The following is a 20,487-nucleotide window of genomic DNA, read 5'->3' as shown; positions in this document are numbered from 1 at the left end:
AAACCATGCCTTCTCGTAAGCGATCAAATAGTGGAGGCGTTCCAGTGATGTTTTGGAAACTAACTTCCCACCTTCCTCGAATGCAGCATCAGTCTGCTGAGTTAACTGACGGCCGGAAACATGACGAAATGTGTATTTAGAGGCTGTGGAAACAGACAGAATAAGTGGGCAAAGCAAAGTTTCCACAAATTCCCCATGAAGAACAAGGAACAATTTAAACTGGTTATTTGCTGCTGGCTACGACTTAAAAATCAGCGGTGAAAAAAAACGATGTAATATCACTCCGCTCTGCTCCTCTGTGGAGCTGCCGTCCAATTTTTGACATGCAATGATAAGTTTTAATAACTTTATCCTGAAAATATAGCTTTGGCCTTTGTCTCCATTGAACACAAACTCCCATTCAAACTGTAAATTGTCATACAAAAGAGTGTGCTTTGGATTTTGGATTGTATTTATGAACAACTGTTTGACAATGAATATTGATTAATTACAGTCTGCCTCCTCCTTATTCGATTTTGTTATTTAGTTTGTTTAAAGAAAAGAAATGAGTCATTGACACAATTTATATCAGCACTTTGCCCAAAAGATAAAAATTGTTATCCATCAGCACTTTTTTTATTTGAACGAACAGTACTTTTGTCAGATTTGCGTACTGAGAAATCCTTTTTATGTTTTATACTCAGAACATTTATTTAAGACTTTGACAAGTTCTATGTATTTAAAACAATATAGTTGTAGACTACTGTTAAGTCAGGAACCTGTAATAAAATCAAATTTTTGAAGGAAATAGTCATTCATTTTGTCTTCATTGTTACTTACAACATACCTAAAGCAACTTCGAGTGAAATTGTGAAGGTAATTGAAAAAAAGTGACATTCATCCAGTTAATCGATTATCAAAATAATCGTTAGTTGCAGAACTAGTAATTCCTAATAGAAAACTATCACACTACATTGCACACCACTTTTTAAATCTTATCACCCTCAGACTGAGCTGCTGAGTCGAGCGGAAGGCATGGTTAAGGATACGTCTGAGTATCGCTGTCTGCAGTCTCAGTTTTCTGTCCTCTACAACGAGTCGCTGATCCTCAAAGCCCAGTTAGACGAAACACGTGCCCGTCTCAACACAACCAGGACGGCACGACTTCGACAGCTGGAGCATATGGAGGTAAGCTCATTGTGTGTTATGCCGTGTGATTATTTGTTATGCATTGGATTTTATGGGCAGAACGACGAAGTGACTCTGCAGAGGAAGGTTCGCACCGAGGTCTTTCAGTTGGAAGATACCCTTGCTCAAGTCAGGAAGGAGTACGAAATGCTGCGCATTGAATTTGAACAGACACTTGCTGCCAACGAGCAGGCAGGTGAGGAGTTATGTGACACAGAACCCCAAACTACTTTCTTCCTCAATGTGTGTGTGAAGGCTGGCGGAGATATGAAGTGCATTTTGCTCGTTCCTCTACATTTCCATCAGGCCCTATAAACCGAGAGATGAGGCATCTGATCAGCACCCTGCAAACTCACAACCAGCAGATGAAAGGGGAGGTTGTGAAATTCAAGCTGAGGCTGAGGGAGACGCAAGCAGAACTCAACCAGGTCAGCAGCAGAGAGAGAAAGAGATGCTGATTGACTGGCTCTTGTGGAACACTATGCAGGACATTCAGTAGTTCTGAAATACTGTACAGTAATTGATGTTTTCTGGGTAGATTCGTATTTCAAAGGGAAGCGCCATCTTGCAAACTCAGTCGAGCACGGAGATAGACGTGAAGGAGGAGACGACATCTCCTACGACACCAGCTGCTTCAGGGGAGTCAGCGGTCAAGTCAGAACCTTCTGAAGACTCTTCTACGCCAAACAGCACTGGTAACTGTCTCCCATCACTAAGTCAAGTCAATGTTGCAGACAGGAGAACTTGAAATGTCGACTTAATTTGATTCAAACATCCTGTGGGAAGAGGTTTGAACTCTCACTGTTTAAAGGTCTTTCTAAAAACATAGTGCATTTTTAGCGCATTTTTGGGGTACCATTTAAAGATTTACTGATACAATTGAAAAAAATCAAAGCTTTTTTCTAATCAAATTACTCGAGTTAATCGATTAATAGTTGCAGCTCTAGATGAAACTTGTATGGGATTTTGCCGACTAAAACCAGGTGAAGACAAACATATTTTGAACTGTCTAAAATATGACTAATAAGTAAAGATGTGACCGAAGATTCGGCGCCGAAAACTTTGTCAAAAATAGCTAAAATTGCGCTTTCGGTTAAAAGGCTTAAAGTTCACCACCAAAAAGTGTGATGAACCTTAGTCCTCTTGTGATGACGTCATGAACACACAACAAGCGGAGACTACTGGCTCACAGCCAGCATGTCCGCGTTTTGGAAATATTTTTTGATGTATCAAATAAATATAGAAATTATTAAATGAAGGAAAATAAAATAAATTTGCTTCATCGCTTCTACACCCTTCTGAAGTTGCTTTTCTTTGATGTCCCGTGTCACATCGAGTACAGTTCATTTGAGACCCTGCGTGAGTGTTTTGTAGTTAATTTGTCTAACGTTCGCTTGATTAAAGTAGTATTTAAATGCATACATGTACATTGCTGTGGTTTAGTACAATACGTTTATTGCACGACCACTTCCTATTTTTGTCACCTTTTTTTGTGACTTCCACACGCGCTCTGCCGGTCGCTGTTTAATCTGGCAGGGAGCAAATTCGCTCGGCTTGGTCGCCGCTAGGACTCGGCCCACTCGCTTGGCTCTCGATCGATTTCACTTGATGCACAAGAAAAGACCAAGTCTTATTTAAAGGGGTAGGAGAGATTATAATGGCCTTGTAAAGAGCTTTACTAGTTTCGGTGAGAAACGGATAGTTTTTAGTTGTTGGTGTGAACTACAGCAAAAGTACATCGAGATCTCATAGCTTAGCAATTGGATACGTGATGAGACCCATTTTTCGAGTGTTCCAAATTTGCTGCGACGTGTGTGTGTCCACTGATCACAATGTTATGATGAAACGAGCAGCCACAGCAGCCGGGAACGCACCCTCCTATGACAATTTGTCATTATCCGTTTCTAAAGGAATCTCTGTGAAAGCTGAACCGGGTGTCGATCCTGAGCTGCCGCTGAAGGAGGAGGAGAAAGACGAGAAAAAAGAAAAAGAAGAAAAGAAAGAAAAGGAAATTAAAAAAGAAGAAAAAGAGCGTGAGAGGGAAAAGGAAAGAGAAAGGCCAACCCGGAGTGGCCCTGCCAGCAGTGGAGTTAAGGAAGAAAAGGATAAAGCGGGAAGTGGCAACCAACCTGAGGAGTCATCGGGGGAACGTCTATCTGCAGCTGGAGGGCCAAAGAGGAAAGAGATGGAGCAGCTGAAAATCGTCAAAGTGGAACTTAAGTGAGTTCTTTACTTTTCCGTGCTTTGTGCCTGTTCTGATAAACTGCTTTAAATTGACAATACAGGAAAGCTCAAGAGTCCCAGAGGGAGATGAAGCTGCTCTTAGACATGTATCGTTCAGCACCAAAGGAGCAGAGGGACAAAGTGCAGCTTATGGCAGCAGAGAAGAAGGCCAAGTCAGAGGTGACCATGATGATGAATCGCGGAAGCTCTTTCAGGCAATTGTTGGACGAGTTGAGTGAAATTGTACTTTTTTTGTTGGTTTCCCCGTTGATGCCGATTTCCAGTCAGAGGAGCTTCGTCAGAGACTGAGGGAGCTGGAGGAGCGGGAGAGGAGGGAGGGCAAAAAAATGGCCGACGAGGAAGCCCTAAGAAAGATTCGCTCCGTGGAGGAGCAGATCGACATCCTCAACAAAAAGCTGTCGATAGCCAAACAGGTAGATTTGTGAAGCTCACGATACAATACGATTTGCCATACAAGGCAAGCTCACAATATGGTTATATAACAATTATCGATACATTGGTCAGGAAATCATTGTGAATATTTAACTATACAAGTAATAAACAGAAAAACAGGCTCTTTATATTCTTCTTTGAATTGGAATGATTATCACTAGTAGACTTACAATTCATTCGAACTGGAAGGGTAGAGTGAAAGAACATTTCTTCATTTGCTGCTATCCCTCTAACTTCAAATGGATTGAACGTCTATGGCAGTCAATAGCCACGTTTACATGCTGACTTTTATTCATACCGATTCAAATCATTCCGAATGGAAATTTCACATCAGCTGTTTGCATGTCACTTCATCTATTCCGATCCAGCGTTTACATGTGACTGCCTTTATTCTGAAAGGACGTTTGACAACTGCCGTCTGACATGCGCAGATTAATCAAAACAAAGCGTCACGTTGCAAAACATGGAGATCGATCGTCAGATCAGCTGCTGTTTTAACCTTTCGAGTGGAAACAAAACTTCAGAATGATACGCCGTTCATTTAAAAAGTTGTGTGGGTGCGCTGTGCGTGTGCTTGGAAGCCATGTTGCAAGTGACGTTACTTACGTCACCAAGTGACGTCACCATGTCAGTACGGAGCATGCGCAGAAAGAACGCAACCAGACACCATTCCGCTTCCCTGTTTACATGATATAATTTTACTTCTAATCGGTTTGGGAAAAGGAATATTCCACCCCTGTGAATCGGAATGAAATTCCATTTGGTTTGGGCCTGTTCATTCCGAATGAGGTGTTTATATGGAACACATTTATTCGGTTTGAACAAATATTCCGATTGTAATTGAAATATTTGGCTCTATGTAAACGTGGCAAGTGTCAGCCAGTTAAATTTGGAGCATTTCAAGTCATTTGCTGTTGATTTTCTTGTCACTGACCGTTGATTTTGGAGCATTTATGGGTCGCTTGTTTTTTGCATTACTGAACACAGGGTTTATGCGGGTCATTTAAAAGCATTAAAGGTCATTAAATGAATTTTGTCAAAATCGTCACTACCCAATTGTGATGGGCTACCAGACCGCGACAGATTGCTACTGCGCATGCGCGGACAGACGCCATTTTCTCTCGAGGAATGACGGGTGATATAGGTATATACAGTATGTAACCCTAATCCTGATTAAACAATAAATGTCACTCTCTTTTTTTAGGGTGATAATGGTCTCTGAAGGGACTGTTTAAACTGCACTGTTTGCATTCTTAAAAGACATTAAGTTTATGTTCACATCGTAAGGGGGAAGGCATGGGTGCTGTATATTCTTGTAACACTAGATGGAGGTATGCACCTGAAAGTTGTGTGCACTTCGGCATTAATCAAAAGATGTTTTTTTACAAGCCACGATGTCCCTAAGATGATTTAGATGTTAAATTCAGATATAGGAAAACGGTATGATTCAACGCGCATGCCAGACCGTTTCGAAGAATACCAATTGGGTAGCCGTATTGCGCATACGCGTTAAAGTTCTTCTTGCAATCAATTTTTAGGTGCATACCGCCACCCAATGTACAAAATGTGCAGCACCCATTTCACCACCCTTCCGACCTTTACATCAATTTAACGTGTTTCAAGAATTTAATCCTTGCATACCTGTCTTCCGGCCAGCCTCTCCCCAATAAACTCTTCAGAGACAATTCACGCTGTTAAAAATAAACCTAAAACTTTATTTAAATGTTAGACTTTGTGATACTATACAGTGCCCTCCATAATTATTGGCACCCCTGAAAAAGATGTGTTTTTTAGCTTCTAATATATATTTTTTTTATTCAAATAATATGGGACCTTAATGGAAAAAAAGAGAAAAATGCAACCTTCAATACAAGTGCATTCATTCAGTGGGGAAAAAAATCCCATAAAGAAAAAATGATTTGACATCAAATAATGTGTGTCACAATTATTAGCACTCCTGGTGTTAATATTTTGTACAACCCCCTTTTGCCAACAAAACAAGGTCTAGGGACTGAGATGGCCATGGGAGGAGCTTGATTTTGTGTTTGGGGAACCATTTCTGTGTAGATTTGGCCATATGTTTAGGGTCATTGTCTTGGGGGAAAAAAACGCAGAAAATCACATTGTTTGATTTTCAAAGAATTTATTTGCAAATCATGGTGGAAAATAAGTATTTGTTCAATACCAAAAGTTCATCTCAATACTTTGTTATGTACCATTTGTTGGCAATAACGGAGGCCAAACGTTTTCTGTAACTCTTCACAAGCTTTTCACACACTTTTGCTGGTATTTTAGCCCATTCTTACATGCAGATCTCCTCTAGAGCAGTGATGTTTTGGGGCTGTCGTTGGGCAACAGGGACTTTCAACTCCCTCCACAGATATTCTATGGGGATGAGATCCCGAGACTGGCTAGGCCACTCCAGGACTTTGAAATGCTTCTTACGAAGCCACTCCTTTGTTGCCCTGGCTGTGTGTTTGGGATCATTGTCACGCTGAAAGACCCAGCCACGTCTCATCTTCAATGCCCTTGCTGATGGAAGGATATTTTCACTCAAAATCTCTCGATACATGGCCCCATTCATTCTTTCCTTTACACAGATCAGTCGTCCTGGTCCCTTTGCAGAAAAACAGCCCCAAAGCATGATCATGTTTCCACCCCCATGCTTCACAGTGGGTATGGTGCAATTCAGAATTCTTTTTCCTCCAAACACGAGAACCTGTGTTTCTACCAAAAAGTTCTGTTTTGGTTTCATCTGACCATAACACATTCTCCCAGTCCTCTTCTGGATCATCCAAATGCTTTTTAGCGAACCGCAGACGGGCCTGGACGTGTACTGGCTTTGGCAGGGGGACACGTCTGGCAGTGCAGGATTTGAGTCCCTGGCGGCGCATTGTTTTACTGATAGTAGCCTTTGTTACTGTGGTCCCAGCTCTCTGTAGGTCATTCACTAGGTCCCCCCGTGTGGTTCTGGGATTTTTGCTCACCATTCTTGTTATCATTTTGACGCCACGGGGTGAGATCTTGCATGGAGCCCCAGATCGAGGGAGATTATCAGTGGTCTTGTATGTCTTCCATTTTCTAATAATTGCTTCCACAGTTGATTTCTTTACACCAAACGAAGAGTGAAGAGTTACAGAAAACGTTTGGCCCCCGTTATTCCCAACAAAGGGTACATAACAAAGTATTAAGATGAACTTTTGATTAACTTTTGGTATAGACCAGGGTTCACTAAATCCGGACCTCGGTGCCACTTTTCCTGTCGTGTTTTCACGTCTCGCTCCCCTAACACACCTGAATCAAATGATTATGTCATCAGCAACCTCTCCAGAAGCCTGATAATGATCCGGATTATTTTGATTCAGGTATGTTGGAGGGGGGAGACATGGAAAACACGACAGGAAAAGTGGCACCGAGGTCCGGATTTAGTGAACCCTGGTATAGACGTAATACTTACTTTTTCACCATGATAAATTCTTTAAAAATCAAACTTTTTTTTTTTTTCCACATTCTGTCTCTCATGGTTGAGGTTTACCCATGTTGACAATTACAGGCCTCTCTAATCTTTTCAAGTTGGAGAACTTGCACAATTGGTGGTTGACTAAATACTTATTTGCCCCACTGTACCTATAGAAACCCTGTGAACAAGAAGTGACCATGGAATGACTAGGCAGTGATTCAAACTCAACAGAAAGCGTCCTATAAATGCCCTAAAATGAACAGAAAGTGACCTGTTAATGCCCCGAAAATCAGAAAGACTGGCTGCAAATCCTCCGGGTTTGAATGAACAAACGTTAATTCGCCGCCTCTCCCAGTCTAATGGGTTGGGTCAATGGCAGCGATTCTAGTAGAAGATTTTGCTAGCAACTTGTTGGTTCCTTTTTTTTTTTTCTTTTTAAACAGTGAAACCTTTTTAAAAATATTTCGATTCTTGGCAGGCTCATATCGATAACTTCTTGGGATACAAAGTATCACGATATACAACCCCTAGCAAAAAGTATGGAATCACCAGTCTCGGATGAGCACTCACTCAGACATTTTATCATATAGAACAAACTCAGGGGAAAAAAAACTCAGATAAAACGTTTAAAAAATTATGAATTAGTTCAAAAGAGCAATTCTTTAGCATTCAGAAACACTAAAAGAAATGAATCATAAACATTGTGGTATTCAGTAAATGTTACTTTAATAGAGCAAGTGCAGGGTATATGGAATCACTCCATTCTGAAGAGAGAAAAAAAATGGAATCATGAGAAACAAACAAAGAAATAACAATCAAAACACATCTTTAGTATTTAGTAGCAGGCCATGACATTGACTGGATGAGTTTTTCTCCAAGGAATGCTCTAACAGTTTTAGCTCTGTGGCATGGTGCATTGTCATCAAGGTTCAACATCATCACCTTGTCAAGAGTCAAGAATCTGCATTGTACAAGGTGTCAAGAGTCAAGAATCTGCATTGGACAAGGTGATGATGCTGGAACTTTTGTTTGGTGCTGTTCCAGTGAGATTTACAAAGATGACTGCCTGAAGAAAACATCAAAATTCCCTCAGTCCTTGATGATATGGGGCTGCATGTCAGGCAGAAGCACTGGGGAGATGGCTGTGGTTAAATGTTCAATAAATGCGAAAGTTTACATTGAAATTTTAGACAAGTTTCTTATCCCTTCAATTGAAAATGTTTTTTTTTTTTATGTTGTTTTTTTCCAAGATGACAATGCACCATGCCATAGAGCTAAAACTGTTAAAGCATTCCTTGGAGAAAGACTCATCTAGTCGATGTCATAGTCTGCAAAAAGCCCATATCTCAACCCTGTTGAAAACCTATGGTGGAAATTGAAAAAAGTGGTCCACAGCAAGGCTCCGGCCTGCAAGGATGATCTGGCAACTGCAATCAGAGAGTTAGCACCAAATTGATGAAGAATACTCATCAGGTCCATGCCTCTCAGACTGCAAACTGTCATAAAAGCCAGAGGTGGTGCTACTAAATACTATAGATGTGTTTTGATCGTTATTTCTTTGTTTCATGATTCCACATTATTTTCCTCAGAATGGAGTGATTCCATATATATTTCCCTGCACTTGCTCTATCAAAGTAACATTTACTGAATACCACAATGTTTTTTTTATTCATTTCTTTTAGTGTTTCTGAATGCTAAAGAGTTGCACTTTTGAGCTAATTCATTAATTTTTTCTAGCCTTTATCTGAGTTTGTTCTACATGATAAAATGTCTGAGTGAGTGCTCGTCAGAGACTGGTGATTCCATGCTTTTTGCTAGGGGTTGTATTACCATTTCGATATATTGTCACCCCCTGGCCACTCCCTCCGCAGGAGGAGGATGCCTTGCTGAGCGAGATGGACGTGACAGGACAGGCCTTTGAGGACATGCAAGAACAAAACATCCGCCTGATGCAGCAGCTGCGGGAAAAGGATGATGCCAACTTTAAGCTGATGAGCGAGCGCATCAAGTCTAACCAGATTCACAAGCTACTGAAAGAGGAGAAGGAGGAGTTGTCAGATCAACTGCTCACTTTAAAAACACAGGTGAGTCCAAAAATGTATGCTATGAAAGTTTCTTTCCCTGAGAACTGTATGAAATTACACTGTATTTTTGGGGTCCATTTGTTAGGTGGATGCCCAACTGCAGGTGGTGAGGAAGCTCGAGGAGAAGGAGCGCCTCCTGCAGGGCACCATCAGCACTGCTGAGAGAGAGTTGACGTTGAGGACACAAGCACTGGACATGAATAAACGCAAGGTATCACATTTTGTACAGTGTTTTTTTTCTTTTTCTTTTTTTTTTTTTTAATTCATTCACTGCGATTGACGGCGATAGACGTCCAATACATTTTGACTGGGAGGGCTTGGCAGCTCGTGATGAGTTTATGACTATGGTGTCACTGTGCTTGATTGAGTGAGTAAACTCCCCTAACCTAAACCTCATGGAAAATCAAGATACAGGTACCGGTAGTCCCTGGGTTACAACGTACCCTTCTTATGTGAGATCGACTTTACGACGTCAAAGTCTCATCCGCTATTTTGTCACCAGGTATTTTATTAATATTACTGTTCTGCCCTTTGGCGAAACATGTATTTGATTATAATGTTGACTTTTGTTTTGTGATGCAGGAAGTACGCACGCGAGTAAAACCGCATGTAGACACGAAGAAGTACGTATTGCACACACACGAGGGAGAGCGCATTTGCTCCCATGAAGAAGTCACGCAGCCTAGTGAGAGAGAGGGGAAAGATTAAAGCTCTCTGTCTAGCTAGTAAATTGGTACTTCGACATACGATCGCTTTGACACACAATCTTTTCGACGTCCGACGTAAGATTTGACTCGCCATTTGTTTCTATAGCCGACGACATGCTTGAAATACGACGATTTATGACAGCGCCGCAGTTTCTTTGTTTTTCCGCAAGACTGACGCACGGCGGTGAAAAAAGGAAAAAGGTGACGCTTACCATTGAAATGAAGATGGAAATGATAGAAAAATATGAGTGTGGTGTGTGCGTCTTTGAACTGGCTCGACAATACAACTGTAGAATGTCTACGATCTCGACGGTCCCACCTCTGCTCGCCAGTCTTAATAAGTTAAGGTGACAGTTATTATTGTGGTAACGTCGCCAAAGAAATCGCCAGCTTCCTCAGATTTTTAATCATTTATTTCAGAACTTGTGCAACACAACACACCTACTGTCCGCCGCAGTTGACGCTAACAACAACAGAACATTAAAAGAGAAAGTAACATCTCTACTGCACCTTTCTCACTCTGTTACGTCAGCCACGCGGTGCATTCAGGTACAGCACGCAAAACACATCCGCCACATCGTTACATTATTACAGGAATTATAATTATTATTATATTATTTTTCTGATTTTTATTCGTAATTTATTTGTTTTTCTATATGTAATTGCCATTTGTAATAGTACCAGCAGTATTTATTAAGGATTTAGTGTAGGTTTTCGGGCTGTGGAACGTATTAATGGAATTATAATGCATTCTTATGGGAAAATCCTATTCGACATATGACCATTTCGACTTACAAACAAGATCCTGGAACGAAATAATTTCGTATGTATAGGTACCACTGTATTTAGCTCCCAACGTCTTTGCGAGGACAGTAAAGTGGCGTATAATACATGTTTCTGGATAGTGATTTTGATATTTAGGGGGTATTTATGGGTACTTAAAGGGTTCATTCCGAATTGTGCGGAAATTCGGGTTACTTCGCCAGCATAGGAAAGGAACTATCTGTAAACTCCCCTAACCTAAACCTCATAGATACTCGTCTGTTGCGGCGTTGTTTTCGTCAAGTGATGACGATAACGAAAATATTTCGTCAACAAAAACTTTTTTTTTTTTTTTTGATGACGAGATGATAATGAGCTAAAAACATGTTTTGGGAGACAAACATAATGAGACGAATGCCAGTTCTTGTCTGACGAGACGAAAATGTGCAATATTTTCCCTCACGTTCACAATGTCTACCATTTTATGTATAGTTAGCATGCACTGTAGCAGTGTCTAGTTGTTTCTAGGGGTGTTACAGTACACAAAAATCTCGGTTCGGTACGTACCTCGGTTTTGATGTCACTGTTCGGTTCATTTTCGGTACAGTAAGAAAACAAAATGCAAAATATAAATGTGCTAGTTGTTTATTACACACTTTTGTGCTTTCAACAATAGGAACATTAGCCTATACAAAGCTAGAATTCTGCTCAAAAAGTAGTGGGTATTTAAAGAGATGACTATAAAGAGAAAAGCAATCCCAATGGCAAAGATTTTAACATGTATTTTACAAATGCAATGCCTCAATGAAACATTTTTTTCTTATGAACGGTTTTCAAAAGCTTTATTGGTGGATGTTCTCAAGTTAAAGCACCACACAAAAATTAATAAATTTAATTGTGTAAGCAGGATGTGTGTGTTATTTTTATTATTTAATTACGGGTGTTTTAGCTCATTTCAATTTATTTTATTTAAATGGGCTATTATTTATTTTATTATGTGTTTATATTTTTTAAATGTGATGTAGCATTCATTTTTATTGTATATTTTAAGTTGTATAACTTTAGTTCCTATGTGAATATTAGTTCCCACTTGTTTTGTTGTGTTCGGTAGGAGGATTTTGTATTGAACACGGAGCCGTGTTGGTTATTATTATAGCAGAGAAGACAGCAGTAAATCAACAAAGACAAGTCAACTGTGCCCCGATCTACCACTCAAGAGATCTGATGGACTCAAAAAGTAGGTTACGATTGCATATTAGTTTGAAAATCGACCGGATCCACCGTATTTTTACTCGAGTGACTTTCGGCCCGATCCTAGCTACCGGTAATAGTATTGACGCAGGAGGGCCGCGTCTCGTGTCAAATAATACTGGACTGTCTCAGAAAATTAGAATACACAATATTCTAATTTTTTGAGACAGTCCTGTGTATAGGACTGTCTCAGGAAGTTAGAATACACAATATTCTAATTTCCTGAGACAGTCAGGAAAAATGAAGATTCAAGCTAGGCCCCCTATGGTAAGGCGTCACGCAAAGAATGACGAAGTGTCAAGTCAATCGGTAATGAAGTCTATGATTAAACGTTTCGTATTTTACTAGTTGATTAAACGCAGCACCATGCATCTTGAGCCCCTTTCAGACATACGTTGAATTCCAGTTAAATCCCAAGATTTAAATTTCCCGGGTTGACTGACACGGAGATGGTGAGGACATTAACCGCGTCGCGTCTTAGTATACTGTCCGGGACTGCACAGGGACGCAGCATGCATGAAAACAGCCGTTTAATTCCCCGGTCACAGTATGAAGGCTGATGATGTAAATATCATAGCGGGCCGATCGTCATTTCCTCTTCGCAGTGAGATGAAAAAGTGTAAACATTCCAACACACAGGGCAGGGACACGTAATTTGGGCAAGTTTTGGCGAACGTATCAGGAATGTATTTCTTTCAATTGTTTACCTTTATCAGTCAGTTTTTGTTAACAACTTGTCCTGAATGTTCGTGCTAAAGTAGCTCTTAGTTTTCTTGCTTATAGACTAGTCAACTAGAAATTCCCATCCCTAGTGCGCCTACATTTTAAGTTAGGCGCACCAGCGCAACCAATGCAAAAAGTGTAGAGCCTTGGCAATATGTATTGCAATGCTAATTTTTTTCAGTATCATTTAGGCCTAATTTATATATTTAGGGCCAAAAAGTAACAAAATTATCCAGAAATACAATCGTATTGCCAAAAGATACAAAAATATACATGTTTTATACTGCGAAACACTCCTGGAAATGGCGCGGAAGTACTGTAAAAAGCAAGGGCATATGTTTGCATAGGGACATAACTCTACCAACATTTCAGGATGCTCAAATTGTCCCCACCAACTTCTAAGCAACCTTATTAACTTGGCTTGTCTTCCCATATGCTGTAAGGATAGAATTGACCCTACCATTATTAAGTGAATTAGTTTCATTATTTTCAGACATTTACCCCTTTTCACTTGCTGAATATGGTGGTCCATGTTTTTTCCCTCAAACACATGTTTGATTGGGTGATGACTAGAACCCCCACATTCACACAATCCCGGCAGAAATACATGTCAACATGCTGCCTCCTCCGCCCTCTTTGAAGTGGAGGGATATTAAAAGGTTTTTTCATCCAGCACCAGCAGCCACTGTTAGTAATGTAAAAAATGTAAAAATACATCAGTGTTGTGTAATTGGGGAACACGCCACTTATTTTGCTAATTGGAATAATAATAATAATTTTTTGTAATCCTGCATCAGAGTTAGCATAACAAACTGTGTGAACTTGCTAACCTGTAAAACTCGAGTAGAAAGCTGCTTAGAGAGGCGTCTTCCTATGTGTTTTCTATGTGTTTTTAACATTAATTCAACTGTGCATTTTGTGCATTTCTTCATTAAAATTTATTTATCTTCTACATCATTTTTCAAAAAAAATATTTTGATTTGCAGCCTGTGCACATTTTTAAAAATTCACCCACAGAAAAAAAACACAAAAACACAACCACAAATTTCCTTTATATGATGCAAGCATTTTGAAAAATGACTTTCTCCTATGAAAATAATTTTAACTTTTCATTCATTTCATTTTTACATAGGAAACAGCTATTTTTGAGAAATGTACCCAATCTGTTTGGTCTTATTAATGTCCCGTCCCCTGCAAAAAGTGTACATATAGGTTTGCTGTTATGGCGTCCTAACCAATGTTGAAACCAAACCTATGCTCTTAGTAAAAAGTACAGTACAGTAACATGTTTGGAACTTTTGTTCAAATAAAAACAAAACAGTGTGTGTATCGGATTGGGACTCTGTATTGGCAGATTCTCAGAATCAGGTGACAAGGACTCAGGTGCAAAAATATGCGATCAGGACATCCCTAGTCCTGTTGGTGAGATTGCCATCTTCGAGCAGGCATGAAAATCTCTCACCTTTTGGCTAAATTTGCTGTTTTGAAGTCAAAAAGGGTGACCTACGTGAATTGTGTAGATCCGAGGAGAAAATTTTTAAGGCCGGGGGGGCGGGGGGGAATGCAAGTGGGGAAAGCGCACCAGAGGGGCCAAAACTTATTTCAACGAAACAGAGGAGGGTGCGCTGTTGTGTCCTGTCTCTCAAATGCCCAACTTGGCTGCATGTCGGCCGTGAACGAACACCTAAAGCGCTGTCACCCAGTTGTAATTTTGGAAGATGACAGGAGACGAGCTGGCAGATCGTAAGTCCATCGAACTAACTAACGACAGATTTTATCAAAGTTGCTAAGCCTATCGCGAAATGCACGGTAAATAAAAATGAGGGTGGTAATTTTCAGTGTTGTGTGTCATCGCCGCGCGCACGCGCGCTGATGGCATATGAGACTTCAGTTCCTTTCACAGATGTTTATTGGTCATCAACACGCTATAGAATTAAAGTTCAGACATACAAAATAAGGAAACACATCTATATTAAACAGTGTAAACTTCAGCATTACTACATCGAGGCTAATGGGGAAAAAAGACAACCTACTTTAGCCTGCTATAAAACATTGTCACACAGTCTTCTCCAAAATGCAAACTGGCGGTTAAAAGGTGACACTTCAAACATGAAAAATTGCTGGTTAACAGCATTTGCAAACGAAAAAAAAGAAAAAAAACTATTACTGACACTACATGCAATGACAAAAAGTGCTTGTTTTGCGGAGTATAAAGCTTAAGGTAGCTGTTTAATCACATTGTTAGATTTTTAAAGAATTTATTTCCAAATTAGAGATGAAAATAAGTATTTGGTCACCTACAAACAAGCAAGATTTCTGGCTGTCAAAGAGGTCTAACTTCTTCGAACGAGGTCTAACGAGGCTCCACTCGTTACCTGTATTAATGGCACCTGTTTTAACTCATTGTCGGTATAAAAGACACCTGTCCACAACCTCAGTCCGTCACACTCCAAACTCCACTATGGCCAAGACCAAAGAGCTGTCGAAGGACACCAGAGACAAAATTGTAGACCTGCACCAGGCTGGGAAGACTGAATCTGCAATAGGTAAAATGCTTGGTGTAAAGAAAACAACTGTGGGAGCAACTATTAGAAAATGGAAGACATACAAGACCACTGATAATCTCCCTCGAAGATCTCATCCCGTGGCGTCAAAATGATAACAAGAATGGTGAGCAAAAATCCCAGAACCACACGGGGGGACCTATTGAATGACCTACAGAGAGCTGGGACCACAGTAACAAAGGCTACTATCAGTAACACAATGCGCCGCCAGGGACTCAAATCCTGCATTGCCAGACGTGTCCCCCTGCTGAAGAAAGTACACGTCCAGGCCCGTCTGTGGTTCGCTAGAGAGCATTTGGATGATCCAGAAGAGGACTGGGAGAATGTGTTATGGTCAGATGAAACCAAAATAGAACTTTTTGGTAGAAACACAGGTTCTCGTGTTTGGAGGAGAAAGAATACTGAATTGCATCTGAAGAACACCATACCCACTGTGAAGCATGGAGGTGGAAACATCATGCTTTGGGGCAGTTTTTCTGCAAAGGGACTAGGATGACTGATCTGTGTAAAGCAAAGAATGAATTGGGCCATGTATCGAGAGATTTTGAGTGAAAACTTCCTTCCATCAGCAAGGGCATTGAAGATGAGAAGTGGCTGGGTCTTTCAGCATGGCAATGATCCCAAACATACAGCCAGGGCAATAAAGGAGTGGCTTTGTAAGAAGAAGAAGACATGGTCCTGGAGTGGCCTAGCCAGTCTCCAGATCTCAACCCCATAGAAAATCTGTGGAGGGGGTTGAAAGTCCGTGTTGCCCAACGACAGCCCCAAAATATCACTGCTCTAGAGGAGATCTGCATGGAGGAATGGGCCACAATGCCAGCAACAGTGTGTGAAAAGCTTGTGAAGAGGTACAGAAAACCTTTGGCCTCCGTTATTGCCAACAAAGGGTACATAACAAAGTATTGAGATGAACTTTTGGTATTGACCAAATACTTATTTTTCACCATGATTTGGAAATAAATTCTTTAAAAATCAACAATATGATTTTTTTGGGAGGGGGTTTCCACATACTGTCTCTCATGGTTGAGGTTTACCCATGTTGACAATTACAGGCCTCTCTAATATTTTCAAGTGGGAGAAATTGCACAATTAATGGTTGACTAAATACTTATTTGCCCCACTGTAAACTAGTATAATATTAATGCAAGATTTTTTTTTTCAAGAATTGTTTTGAATCATGTTGGAAAGGCAAAGTCAGTGTTCTGAATCTGTTTACATGCCATTCTTTTGCACTAGTTAATGCGATCAGCATTTGACCTCATTGTTGTGATTTATTGTTGTTATTTACGTGTTTATTTGTACTATAATAACTTAAGTGTTCCAAAATATTTTTGTGAATTAATAAGCGTCATCAAAGATTTCATTGCTAAACTAGTAAAAAAAAAGGGGCCGGGGAAAATTATTAGAATTGTCGACCAATTGTAAAAATAGTCGGCTGACTAATCGGGAGAAAATTAGTTTTTTGGGACAGCCCTAGTTGTACAGTGTACCGGAACATATTTCCTCCACACCCTCCTCACCTTTTTAACCCCTGACCCATTTTCATGCCTGTTCCAGGCTCAAGAGTCAACGTTGTTGTCAGAAGAGGCGCGAACTCAGCTAGAGCAGGTTCAGCAGAGGCTCGTCGTGGTCCGAGAGGAGGTGGTGGAGAACAGCATCTCCAGGGAGAAGGAGTCGTTCAACTCTCGAAGAGCACAGGTAGCTTGCGCATATCCTCATAGTGGCAGAGTCTCTATTACTCTTGATTGTGGGTAGAGGAAAAAACAAACAAGCTGCTCTTATAATGACTGTCTTTCCATTGTTATATGTCATTTCAGGAGGATATCTCTAAACTGAGGAGAAAAATTGAAAAGGCAAAGAAACCGGCCGAGAAAATTAGCAACGGAGACGAAATCCTAAATGAAGAAATTAGCGAGTACAAGGTGAGTCAGTGCCATCAAAACAAACTCGTCCCTTTTAAAATCGAGTGTACTGTTGTGCACGGCAGTTTCGCTGGCTGTCCTAGATATTCCTGCCACTCATTAATTCCATTCATTCGAAGATAAAACCTCTCCCATTCTCTGTCCTCTTATTCTCCCGTCCCCCCCAGGCTCGACTAACGTGTCCCTGTTGCAACTCGCGGGTGAAGGACGCTGTCCTGACAAAGTGCTTCCACGTCTTCTGCTTCGAGTGCGTTAAAACGCGCTACGACACACGCCAGCGGAAATGCCCCAAGTGCAACGCTGCGTTCGGAGCCAACGACTTCCATCGCATTTACATCGGCTAGGCGCCGCAAATCCGTTCACGGAGCCAGAAAGACGCAGTTGGCGACCGGAGCGAGGTTGCGCTCTGCTTTTGTGGTCCGAACCGAAGACTTGAATATTGAGCTTTTTGTCATTCTGTTTTTTTAACTGGCTAAATTTGTTATGCGTGTACAGCACACACAAAAAGACGAGCGACATTCATTCCTATGGCTCCTCTGACGTTAATGGTGTGTCATGTTTTGTGCGTATGTTTTGTTGCTGTTTGTTTTTTATTCTTTGAAAATTGCTGAAACTCTCTGTTGTCCCTGGTTATTAAAGCACAAGGCAACACTTAGTATAAATGACATTCATATAAGACTAAATTGAGAATTTCTTCGACCCATGATCATGGAGAAAATGTTTAAACATACATAAGCGACAATTTTATAGTCTGTTATACCCACGCACTTACATGTACAGGTGTATGTGATGATATTTTAATTGGGGATGTCTCGATCCAGTCAAGTGGTTGGAAATCGGGCCGATTGGACCATTTTTCAGAGGATCGGAATCGGGTAAAAAGGATCGGGTTTTTAATTTAAAAAATATACAGTGGTACCTGTACTTAGTACTACTTACGAAATTAATTGGTTCTGGATGTAGCTTCGTAACTTGAAAATTCTGTAAGTAGAGACACATTTTCCATGTAAATTCCCAAATCCGATCCAAGCCCCCCCCCCCCAAAATTCAGACAGAAATCTTTTATAATGCACAAAATGCATCAAAACGTCACAAATACATGTAATAAAGTTAATACACTCATATAATGCAGAACACGAGGGGCGAATGAAGACGCTGGGATGCACATACAGTAGAGGTCCGTTTTAGCCAATTAGATGCCAGGAATGCTAGGCAATAGCCAGTGGCAGAGCAGCTATAAGTATGTTACGTTCAGTAAACTGGGAGCTTCGAGCACCAGCCATACTTTATTTTTGCCTTATGTATCCTGAAATTTTTTTCGTAACAAGGCAATATTTTCCCGTTGAGGTGTGTCTAACTTGAAAATTCTGTATGTAGAGACGGTGGTAAATAAACGTACCACTGTATGTTTTTCTGCCTCATGCTCATACAGTGCCACATCCTCTCTTCTGCTAAGCAGTGCTGCTTAGCTGACCATTGCAGCTTGTGTTTGATATTTGAAATGTTGATGATTGACAGGTTTGTAGCTTTGATCATGCCAGAGAAGCTTTGTAGCTCTGTGATCAAAGGCACAAATGTGTCAATCATTAATTAAAGTTGCAGTCATAAGTGTACTGTGGCAACTCATTGTGTAAGTGAGAGGCTGTTTACAGCAGCGGCAAAGCGTGAATGGATTTGAGTGAAATCACTCCATGAAGCATTTCATAAAGACAAGCACTTTTCTGTTAATTCTTGTTTTAAAAAAAAAAATCACATTATGAAGGTGGCACAGTGTGACAGTAAGATGTTTGGAACTTCAGGTGACACTCACTCGGGTGCAAGAATAAGCGATCGAGACAGATTTAATTTGACTAAGTACTGGCATTGATAAAATGTGTGTAGGTGGGTAACAGCGAATTACATTTACATGACGAGTTCAAATTTTATAGAAAAATTTATGCCATACTTTTTACTTGAGTAGATATGTGAAGAAGAAACGCTACTTACTCCACTACCTTGGGCTACGGTAGTTAATTTTTTCTCTATTTTACATGTTAGATTTGACTATTTGATGCCCACAGGGGCTCTACCAGTGACACGTCACAACAAAAATTACATGACTCCATTATACCAATCGCATTAAACAAGAGTCATATGACTACACACAAGCTTGCAGTAGAAAGTCCTATGATCACGCCGGCTTGTTCATTCACATGGGTGTTTTAAAGCTGAAAACCGGAGATATAATCGTTTTAATTTCATAGTAGAAAATGTGTTTTCTCCACTAGAGGGCACATAAGCTCTTTGAAGTGGTGGCGTTTCATTGCTGTAGATTTTTCTAGTCGGATTTTGATTATTTTTGTGTATAATTGGGCCGAATATGGTCACGTAATAGGTTCTAGTATAGTATAAAAACAAGTTCATGCGTATAGAAGGACGTGCTAAGGGCGGGGGCATTGTTTTTAAAAAGAAAACTGTGGCTTTTACTTATGTTTTTTTCTCTCCTTGATTCTTCAATTTGTTTAAAAAAAAAAAAAAAAAAAAACTGATGGGAAGGACATTATAAATGTTTGTCTTTCCCTGTCTAAAAAAAAAACAGGCAAATTTTAAAACTACGTAAAGACAGAAACATTTTGCTAAAAACAAATTCTTGTTTTTATAGCCACTTCTTGAGGTCTTGCAACCTTTGAAAAATAAATGCTAATACTTAACCTTTAGCCCTTGAAAATGATAACATTAGATTTTTTTTTTTTTTTTAGCAGGGAACATTTATGCTAAAGTTACTCCTCAGCCTAGCTTTGCGAGCATAATAGCTAATATGACTTTTGTACTTGATGAAAAATATCATTTTAAATATAAACCTTTTAAAGTACTTGATGAAAAATATTTTAAAATTATTCAAGTCAATTTCTTTGGCTTTAACAGAGTGGACGCATTCAAATCATGATCAAATAAACTGAACGTACCTCATAAAACTGCAAAATCAGATTTTTAATGGCAAAAAATAAAATTGCTCACTAAAGTTCAATTTCCCGCCATTGGTGTGATGTTATCGCAGAAGAGTGACGTCATTAATACATAATGAATTTTCGTAAGGGACACAAACACCATAGAGTGGTCACAGTGACACTTGTAGGACGAACAGATTTTTTTTTTTTATATTAAACATTTTTTTTTTGTTTAAAAACAACA

General features: G+C 40.0%; 1 protein-coding gene across 3 annotated transcripts in view; it reads left to right on the top strand.

Moving 5' to 3' along the window:
• The window catches only part of rnf20 (ring finger protein 20, E3 ubiquitin protein ligase), a 29,979-nt gene extending 10,222 nt beyond the window's left edge, over positions 1-19,757 (top strand). The window contains exons 11-22 of one of the 3 annotated variants that reach the window (XM_057851048.1): positions 988-1,167; positions 1,228-1,363; positions 1,474-1,595; positions 1,706-1,862; positions 3,078-3,387; positions 3,453-3,570; positions 3,675-3,824; positions 9,175-9,387; positions 9,473-9,598; positions 16,952-17,092; positions 17,212-17,316; positions 17,484-19,757. In XM_057851048.1, coding sequence (XP_057707031.1) covers positions 988-1,167; positions 1,228-1,363; positions 1,474-1,595; positions 1,706-1,862; positions 3,078-3,387; positions 3,453-3,570; positions 3,675-3,824; positions 9,175-9,387; positions 9,473-9,598; positions 16,952-17,092; positions 17,212-17,316; positions 17,484-17,660 — 1,935 coding nt within the window. In that variant the 3' untranslated portion in view covers positions 17,661-19,757. Of the gene's footprint in view, positions 1-987; positions 1,168-1,227; positions 1,364-1,473; positions 1,596-1,705; positions 1,863-3,077; positions 3,388-3,452; positions 3,571-3,674; positions 3,825-9,174; positions 9,388-9,472; positions 9,599-10,514; positions 10,713-11,967; positions 12,028-16,951; positions 17,093-17,211; positions 17,317-17,483 lie in introns of those variants that run through there. The other 2 variants (XM_057851051.1, XM_057851049.1) reach the window with 2 other exon arrangements.
• The last annotated feature ends 730 nt before the right edge of the window (positions 19,758-20,487 follow it).

Source organism: Corythoichthys intestinalis, chromosome 11 (genome assembly GCF_030265065.1).
Source record: "Corythoichthys intestinalis isolate RoL2023-P3 chromosome 11, ASM3026506v1, whole genome shotgun sequence".
In the NCBI taxonomy this organism is placed as follows: Eukaryota; Metazoa; Chordata; class Actinopteri; order Syngnathiformes; family Syngnathidae; genus Corythoichthys; species Corythoichthys intestinalis.
This window is presented reverse-complemented; position numbering and strand designations above follow the sequence as displayed.